The 9,981-nt window shown below is 41.5% G+C and overlaps 1 protein-coding gene across 1 annotated transcript; it reads right to left on the bottom strand.

Annotated features, from left to right (window-relative positions):
- Positions 1 to 2,148: 2,148 nt before the first annotated feature.
- LOC118430639 lies at positions 2,149 to 8,486 on the bottom strand. The gene is made up of 5 exons (XM_035841620.1): positions 8,388 to 8,486; positions 4,755 to 4,846; positions 3,959 to 4,153; positions 3,068 to 3,262; positions 2,149 to 2,552 (listed from the first exon to the last, which is right to left on the bottom strand). The coding sequence occupies exons 1-5, from the start codon at positions 8,390 to 8,392 to the stop codon at positions 2,530 to 2,532; spliced, it is 510 nt and encodes a 169-aa protein (XP_035697513.1). The 5' UTR covers positions 8,393 to 8,486; the 3' UTR covers positions 2,149 to 2,529.
- Positions 8,487 to 9,981: the final 1,495 nt, after the last annotated feature.

The raw sequence follows: 9,981 nt of genomic DNA, 5'->3' as shown, positions 1-9,981 counted from the left end.
CGGAGCCTAAACCTCTGCTTGGAGAGTACTCAAAACCACCGCGAATCATTTTCTCGTTGCAGCGAAATCTAATCCCAGAAAACTTACATGCATTTACAGTACTCATTATGTTCTCACAGTTCTGAAGATAAAAAAAGTTCTTTCCGTGATGTTGTTTTAAGTTAAGACGAGTCCACACAATGGCCCAGCGACAAGGAATTAAGGCAGTAAAAGTGTAGTGCATATATCATGATGTCAACAGTTTTCGTGATTTTACTTTAATCAAGTAATTTGAACCCCATAAAAAAGCTTGATAATATTATGTAGTTCCTATAGCTCTTTCATCTCAGCATAGCTGTTACACATTGTTCTATTTATTCAGGTCAAATGTAGAAAAATCAGTGTACACTGACCAAGTTATGCAACAACATGTACAAACATAATACAAAACTGCAGGCCCGGGTACACAGAAAATATGCAGTTATATACAATCTTAAAACTTCGTCAAACGTTACACTATGAAATACAAGACGTCTGTACTAAACTTTGTCTCCTAGCATGTCTGATCGAAAATTTCATGAACTTTTTCAGCGGCTGGCTAGGTTCGGCAGGTTTTTGCTAGGGTCGGTTGGGTAACCAGAAACAAAAAGTTGTTTCCTTGGCCTAAGATGTATGCTAACATACCAGTACATTGCGATCAGCATTGAAATGTCCATAATTGGAATGTATGTGCTCAGCGAAGACAAAACATACTGTTATGACTGATATACTGTTAAGAACACGCATCTGCAGTTCAAGAGCAAGCTTCTAGGGAGCCCAAACCTACATCATTTTTCCTTACATCAAAAGCTTGCCATAAAAAATCAAGACCATAGCAAAACAAAAGATACAAAATTGGAAGTATTGCCAGGGTTACACACAAGAGGTTCCCAAAATTGACCTTGACATTTGTCTTTCGAGCTTCTCTTTACAACTCAAATATGGTAACAATCCATACAATTCAGCCTAAAGTTTTGCTAAAAAAAGATATGCGGAAAACAAACACACAGACAGATAGACACACACAGAGAGAGAGAGAGAGAGAGCGAGAGCAAAAACAATACGTCCAGATACTAGTAGTTAATAAACATCGAAAGATATTGTTAAAACTGACTACCAGATCAACCGAAATATGACCTCGATGCGCTTATGTGGACAAAGAATAAAGAAAAATCATACATTGTAGCCTGAGACAGACTGAATTGAGCAAATGACTTTTTATTAGTATTTCTTGCACCTTATATAGGCTTACATGCAAAAATCTAGGCTATGTAAAATGTGAATATTTATTATAGAATAAAATGAAAATACCTACATGCTGATGTAATGAGTATAAAGTATAAAGTAATTATAGCATATTGTCAATTTATTTAAGTCACAACTTGTTATAATATGAATGTTAAACTAAATGGATAAACACAACACCGCATATCTAAAGGATGACTTGATTACATCAAATGAGTAAAATGTATAAAAAGTAACTCTAAGAGACAATGACAACTTCTCCCAGTTCAGATGAAGGACTTCGCGGGTTACAAACCTATTGTGGTAGACTTTTGAATGAGAGCATGCAGTTTGTGCAGCATATATTTGTTTACCGGTTACCATATGGTTCAAGTGTCGGAACGTCTTGGTTCAAATGTTATGAAGAATCTGATAAGTTATAATTGTTATGATAATTTTTCTAAACGTCAAGCTACGTAAACTTTAAGCTACGTTGTGTTAAACTGCAATTTAGCCCTTTGTTCAATAAACCATTTCTCTCTATGTACATATAGTTTTTAGGGAACGCACAGTCGGCACTAGGGCTGGGTACGGGTACAAAACCGTTTTTTTTCTTCTTGGACCGGCCCAGAAAAACCGGACCTGAAAAAATTCATTGGACCGGATGTTGGGCCGATTAGAAAATGAAAAGATTATACAGTCACTTCGTCCATGAAAATAGCAACGGCAAAGTAGAGGAAAGTTGATAGTCATTTTCACAGGTTTTTACAGTCATACTTGGTCTAATTTAACAAAGGTAGTTAGCGTTGTTTACTTGAAGATAGGTTACTCCACCAAACAGATTCCTTTGTAGCGAAATGGACCATTGTTTTGAGTATTGCCCATTCACAAACAATCAGGTCCAGGTTCAGGTCCGGACCTGGACCTGATCCTCTGCACCGGACCTGGACCTGAAGTTTCTGTACCGGTACCCACCCGTAGTCGGCACTGATCACATCAAAAGCTACGTGAACTTGCAGTAGGCGGTATTACTAAGATAGAGTTTTAACATTCAGCAAATACCAGGCGACGTGCATAATAATGGAAGAAGGATGTTTCTTCAGCATAATCGAATTGAGTAAATGGTTGATAAAGGAACAAATGAATGAACGATGAAAGCAATGATTTATTAATATGCTGTTTTACTACTAGCCAATGTCACAGTGCGACCGGCGTATCCAACAGCTGCTGGGGCCTGTATGCTCGGCGTCGTTACCAGTGCTGCCCCGGCTTACACCGACAGTTCACCTATGTCACCGTCTGTGTGTAATCTGATACAGAAGACAGATCTGTTAGTTTTAAGCCCCCTTCACATGAGAGCAAGAACCAGCCGGAATGCCGTCAGAATGAAAATTCCTGGCAACTGCTGGCAATTCGTAGTGTGTTTCAGAAATTCTCACAGCATTCTAGCTTTTTGTGTCTGTTCTTCTGGCTGGCACGGAAGTTTTTGACATGTTAAAAATCTAATTATCAGGATGTTAATGATATAGATAAACAAGTGTCGTCTAGCTGCCTGTCAGAAACCCGTTGCCATGGCAACACGAGAAATCATAAACTAAATTTTTCTTAGAATTGTTGCCAACAATATCTTAGGGAAAGTTACCAAATTTCGTTGTTCTAGCGTACGTAGTTAGCAGTTATACGACGTCAAAGTTGGCGCGAGCACTTTAAGCCCCCCGCCCCCTCCCCCCATCTGGGCTAGATAGGGTTAAGACACACCTTTACATGGAAGAGCAAGACAGAAGTGATCATGATTGCAAATTACAGTGTAGTGTCGGGTACATACCTCGGTTACAGTACTCGAAGTACCCGATCCACTGGCCATTAGAGCAAGTCATGGTCCAGGTGGTTCTTTCGGGGTGGAGAGGTTTGTAACCAGCACGGCACTGGTAGGTACACGTCGTCCCGTGGGTGTAGGGAAAGAAGCAGCGGCTACTGATAAGTTTGGCGTAGATTACGCCTTGTGGCGGAGGGCAGGGATCTGAGGAAACACATAGATTTTGGGCCACACCATTATGAGGCAAGTTAGGACACAGTGATGCGATACGTATTGATGATGCCGGAATCGAATCCAAGCAAAACTATAATTAATCTTCACATGTTGCAAAACTCACGAAAAGTCAAATATAGATAGACATGCATACAGTGAGATCGCGTGGCGCAATCGGCAGCGCGTTGGGCTCAGGCCAAAGAGGTCCTGATTTCAAATCCAGCTGCCGTATCACCGATCTTGTGCCCTTGGGAAAGGCACTTATACACGACTTTCCTCAATGTGTGAATGAGTACCTATAGCTATAGCTGCGGCTAGTGGCAGTGACAGGCCTTTGTTGCAGTGGTAGGCCATAGGGGCATGTTTGGGCATGACGCAACCGGGGTAGGAGGAACCCCGTGCATCGTTGGTCGGAAGTCCTCCGAGGAGACGGAAACTCCAAACAACAAACCTGCATCTGCTGGGGCCGTCTTACACGTTGTATACAATTGCCCCTGTAGGACTTAGTGCGCCAGTAGACGACAGGGTGGAGAAGGAAGTGCACACGACTCCTTCACCTTAAAAAAGAAACTTGCAGGCCAGGCAGAAGGGTCGCCTAACCCACCCTGTCTGCCTACCATTGTCTTCCGAGACAGATGGATGCCAACATATACATAAATACTGCTCACAAATGTGTGGGATACATACCTGTCCTCTCACAGACCAGGTCAAATTCAGTCCAGCCCTCACTACTACAACAGGTCTTGGTGGTAGTACCGGAGACTTTAGTGTACCCAGAACGGCACCAGTAGTAGCAACAATCCCCCTCGAAGTAGGGGGAGGAACAGCCGAGTTTTTTGCTGCCGACTGGGGATGAAATCGTAGAGCAGGCTGGAACCGGTGCTGATGGAAGAACGCATTCAATACATGACTTGCAATTTCAATCAGCTCATTTGACTATTGTTAACCTGTCATCAACTGAATTGTTAGGCTAGTGTTGTTTATTTGGTGTTTATTAAGAAACCTTTTAGCCCTTACGGGCTAATCTTCCAAGGTTCAATCAACATGAATCAACATGACAATCAGCATGAATACATACATTTTTAAAAATACAACAATCACAAAGTATTTACAATAGAGCACAGTGTCTAGAGGTCAGAGGTCTAGATGACAATGTTTGAGGTGGCTTGTTTAGTACACAGTGACTTAATGTTAGATGGCAATGAGTTCCAGAGCATAATTGTTCGGTACAGGAAGGTACGTTTTCCACTGTTTGTTTTAGGTTTGGGTAGTCTGAAGTTGTTGGATACAGAAAATCTAGTATTATGTTTATGAATATCATATCACTGCTTTCATTAGAAAACCATATCATTTCATCGAGGTAGTACTTTAAAAAAAGAGCAATGTGGAGATAAAAGCATATAACTTTTCATACAAAAATAGTCCAAAGATTAGTATTGTCAAGTTGTAGCACAGTTACAGTTATATCAGTTCACGCCCTTACCGCGTCGGCGACGGCGACGGCTCCAGAACCATGCATCTGACTCCAGGACTAGTGTCGATATCAAAAGGAACACAAATACACGGTGTAGGAACCTGAAAATAAAAACATCAACACAGGTATCAACTATTTTGTTAGTCATATTCCCAGTCTAGATTAACATGATGGAAAATGTCACCAGGCTCAAAATCTGCTTTGCAGTCCTAATTCAAATGAGTAAGTTAGGGTCGCATTTGACTAGGAGTGGACATTGCTCTCGCTGCGATGGCAATTGGCCTCATCGCCAAAGATATGAAATTGGATTTGTTTACAGCCTTGATATTATAATTTGAATATTGCGTAAGACGTAAAAGTATGACTTAAAAGAGTGCGGCGACACCAGAAAAAGCGCGCTGCTCTACTGGAATGTCTCCGGCGACCTCAGCGCTCTTTTAAGTCTAACGCAATATTCAAATTATAATATCAAGGCTGTAAAAAATTCCAATTCCGGTCACTGTACAGTCGCTCAGCATGAGTCTAAGGATATTCATACATTCGACTCACTGTTTTTAGATCAAATTTGTCATGTAACCATGCAAGGATGCAAGGGGTTCCTCCTACCACTGACTCGTGTGTCATGGCGGGTGCGTCATGCCCGCACATGCCCCTAAGGCCTGCCACTGCCACAAAGGCATGTCACTGTCACTATGAGGAAAGTGCCTTTCCCAAGGGCACAAGATCGGTGACACCGCAGCCGGATTTGACCTCGGGACCTCTTGGGCCTGAGACCAATGCGCTGCCGATTGCGCCACGCGATCTCTCTCTCTATATGGAAGTCAACAGCATATAACTAGATTAGCTGTGGATGTACTTCTTTCATGACATTTTGGATTTGAGTAGCGGTTGTAAAAGAAAGGTCACGTTCGATAATGTGACTTCTAGCGGCGAGTTACGGTACTGCAGCAGAGGTTCAAAGCTGGAGGTAAAATTTTCCTCAAGTGTCAAGTTCATGATTTTTTAGTAGTGGATACGTATTTAGGCAGAGAGTAAGTCGTACAGTATAAGTTTGGGCCACCTCGCGGCTTGTTTTGAACTGCAGTGGACGATTTTGTTGTTGTTTGGTCAAGCAGGGGTTGGTGAATTTGCATTATTTTAAGTATGCACGTATCTCAGGGCATGATTAAAATCCTGGAACTTACACGATTAATGAGGAGAATGTGTAATTCCAGAAATCGACCTTTTTTTCGGACACTCAGTGTTTTGCCTATAGTAACCGCCAGCTGTGCACCAGACCTGTCTAGTTGATGACAAATTTGTGATAGCAAAACATAGATTTCATTTTTGCTGACACGTTGTTTATTAGATTGTGGGTGCCATGTTCTCTGCTTCTTAGTGGGATATCTTGTTAATTAAGGCAGAAGTGTAGGATTGGAAGGGGTTTCACCATTTTGATGTGAAGGAGTGTTTTCCACCTTATTTTGGTGATCCTTACGTGGCATGGAAAAGTGAAAACGTTGTGGTTCTGTTGCCTTACCTTCGCCAACAAGATTATATTTTCTGTTATGACGTAGTGTTCGGTGAGCGTGTGTGTGTGTGTATGTGTGTGTGTGTGTGTCTGTTTGTTTGCGGACAACATACGAACTCGAGAAGCTGTAGATGGTTTTGCATGGTATTTGGTGGCTATGTCGGGGTTGGGAAAATGAAGGTCAAGTTCAGAACTGGGTGCACCTGTCAGTACGTGACACCCTGCACAGGGAAGCGTAGTCTCCATTGTAGATTCTGTTATACGTTTGAAAATTTACATTTTTCACTGTTTACTTTCGTTTTTCTATCATAACGCGTTTTCTGCTTGTTTTTCGCTCTTCACCTGATCAGCAGATCAATCAGAAAACAGCGCGTAACTAGCAAAATCAGGATTGTATAATATCAAAGAGAAGCCTTTGTTCAGGATTCAGGAAACGACAACATAAAAAATAGTTTTGCCAAGATTTTCACGAATAGTTGGGACTGTTTTTTCTAATCATCGAAAACACGGCTTTAGATATAAAACAGCATGATATAAGAGAGTAGTTCAGGAAAAAATGTTGGGAGTTAAGTTTAAGATGATTTATGTTTAGCCTTTGTTTACTCTTTCCTGGGAGCGTGGTCAGGTTTCCTGTCAGTGGTTGAATGTTTTGTGGCCAAAACAATGTCAGTGCCCAAATCACCACGAACCATCTATCTCAGGTTACAGAGCATGACTTTGTATTTTTCCTCCAAAGGTCGAAAGGTAAACGACCTACAGAAAAATCACGTACAGCATAAACAGAGCAAATAACTAGTTAAGGTTCACCGTAAAACAAGGCTCGTAGAGCCACTCATGCGTTTAGGGTCACAGTACTGGATTCTGAAGAAACATGTTTGTTTACCCTTGACTTGAAAAGTTTTAGATTGTACCCCACAAGGAAGGAATTCCATGGAAGCTTGTCCCATGACGATGGAGTTGTAGGAAAGAAGCTAGTGTGGAACTTTCTCCTAAGGGGTGGGTTGTGGAGGGAAAAATTATGGTTTGCTAACGTGGAAGTGGCAAAACGTGTTCTTGCAGAGAAAGTTCGTGGTGGAGACTGAAGAGAGTGAAGTTTTGCTGAGCGTTTGCCATGGAAATGACGATAGAATAACGCTTGACCTGCTACATTACAACTTTGAGACAGGGTTTGTAAAATGGTGAACAAGTCACTGCCACATTTCTATTTACAATTTTGCTACTACAACAGTCATAATGGAGTAATTTTTAATTTCTAGAAACAGTAGTTGCATTAGAACAAGATCAAAAAGTCAACATTCCATTATACCCCCTTTCCACTAGGACGGCGCTCTCGCGGCGATCTGTCTATCTAAAACTTGACATAGCGGCCAACAAATTGTATAGACGAGTCTTTTCCCGTTTTGTACGTTTTTGGTCTGTTTAAGCACACTTTTCCATATTGTATGATATATTCAGCTTGAAATCAAAGGATATACACATTCCTTGTTAGTCGCAGTGAGAGCGCAGCACGATCGCCATGGAAAGTGGGCTTTACCGATCATGAGGGAGACACATTCAATGTCCGTTAAGGCCCCCTCTCACTTGACGTGCGGCACGCTTGCGGCATTGCTGCGTTCGGAAGATGCTCAACGAATTTCAGAGATAAAGAACGAATTTTCTTACTTGTTGTATATTTTGTCGTCTTTTATGTTATACTTTTACGTATTGCGCAATATCTGAATCATAAAAAATCGAAGAAAATAACAAAACAGTGACGCAGTGAACGAACGCAGCAATGCCGCAAGCGTGCCGCACGTCAAGTGAGAGGGGGCCTTTAACAGTTATAGCATTAAAACAAATGCTAAGTGAGCTGGGTATAGGTTGGGCGTGTACACCCTGGGTGTTTTGAACCCTTACCTACGACGATATCTCCGTAATTTCTATGCTTATAGATAGATACAATTCACTCCATGCATAGAGAAGATACAAGGGGAGTCATAGATCTACGCCTCCATGACAGGTGCGCAGAGTGGAAGCTCTAATTAAATAAACATTCTTGAAAATTACAATTAAGATCTATTAAAATAATAAAATGAATACGAACATATATGTGTGGAACTTTTGGTTAAGACTGGGATCGGAGTAAGACTTACTTCATGTTGAAGCTGACTCGCGCCGGCTGTACTGTGCACGCACTCAATGATACTGCTGGATTGGTACCGACACCACCCCGCCTCAGTGTGCAGGTGTGCCCCTGTTCCAAGTGAGAGCTCGCGTGACAGGCTACGATCTTATCTTCTTGAGAGTTGGACACTTTTCAAAAGGGGCGTGTATCTTGAGAAGAATACACAGTATGCACCGCACAGACAGTCAGCCTATTGGAATTCAGGTAGATGGTATTATCATGATTACTTAAGAGTAGGCGGTACTTGTCTCTTTGTCCTCTGTAAAGACAGACAGATGACGTCGAATCGTCTCCTTGTGTCTAATCTATGCAAATGAGTTTGGTAAGTTTTCAGTTTTTATGGATGATGTAATACGTTCTACCTGTCACCGGCCAAGAGATAATGAATTACTGCATGAAACCTTGCAAGTCAAGTTATGAAGACAAAAACTTAAACATGACATGACGTGCAAGATTCATCTTGTGGATTATAAATTCAATATAATGTCGATAACGGTCGTTAATTTCTAAGCAGATATTAAGATGAAAGATCATAACGTTCTCTGGCGACATGGCTCGTCTTACATTCACTAGCTTCTCTAGCTGAATAACTGTCAGAGGAATAAAACAATAAAGAGAGAATGCACCAAAAAGGGAGAATGGCGTTTCAACACGATTTTTACCCCGATATCAGCTCGGGAATTGAATAATACTGTAGATCTTCGCAGTCGAAGGCTAAACGTACGCCCATCGTCAGCCATAACATGAGCGATTGAGCCTGAAAATGGCTTCAGGGCAGCAGAAATGGCCCAAACAAAAGACCACGGTCCATGTGAATGACCCCTTGCACGACAAGGGAACGTAGCCTCAACTATAGACTCTGTGGGGCCTTTGAAAATTTTCACTACTTACTTGACGTTGTCTTATCAGATCACCTCTCCTACTTGTTTTTCGTCAGTCATTTGAAATTGCCTTCGATCAGAAAACAGAGCGTAACTAGCAATAATTTTGGTTTTGTCAACGTCAACCGGAGGCCCTTTGTTAAGGCAAGAGGAAACGACTGACAGCGAAAATAAGTTTGCCGAGATAGTATAGGATTATCTTTTATCAACGAAAACATCGCTCCTAAATATGTATGTTCGAAGCTTGCAGTACAAGAACAAAACTTCCGACTTATATGTTAAGCCTGAGTGTGTTTGGCATTTTCCCCGGTGCGTAGCACCAGGTTTGTGCCCAGAGAAGCGGTTGATTCAATCGTCCAACCCTTCCACCGTTCAACCGTTGGATCGATCAATTTAACCAAACTCTTCTTATAGCCCTTTTGTACGCATGGGTACACAACCAGCTTGCCTGGCCTAGCGGTCTACGCGCAGGGTAGATATAGCGATTTGTTTTTGCAGCCGTGGTTCGTGGGTTCGAACCCCACTTGTAACAATTTTTTTTTCTTTGTTAGACAAATCTCATTATATTTCAGCCATACATAGTATGGTGAAATATATTGTTATATTTCAGCCATACATAGTATGGTGAAATATATTGTATTCGTAATGTTTCTTCTTTCTTTCTTCTTCTTCTTCTTCTTT

The sequence above is a fragment of the Branchiostoma floridae genome, chromosome 14 (assembly GCF_000003815.2).
Source record: "Branchiostoma floridae strain S238N-H82 chromosome 14, Bfl_VNyyK, whole genome shotgun sequence".
Taxonomy (NCBI): domain Eukaryota; kingdom Metazoa; phylum Chordata; class Leptocardii; order Amphioxiformes; family Branchiostomatidae; genus Branchiostoma; species Branchiostoma floridae.
Note: the sequence above shows the minus strand (reverse complement) of the source record. Positions and strands in the feature narration are given on the sequence as shown.

Bases quoted from the DNA above. Each gene is read 5' to 3' on its own strand.
- LOC118430639 (XM_035841620.1), bottom strand. The intron at 3,263-3,958 runs GTATGTATCCCA...GTGTTTCCTCAG, and splicing joins CCTGGTCTGTGAGAGGACAG to ATCCCTGCCCTCCGCCACAA. The intron at 2,553-3,067 runs GTATGTACCCGA...CTTCTGTATCAG, and splicing joins CTTCGAGTACTGTAACCGAG to ATTACACACAGACGGTGACA.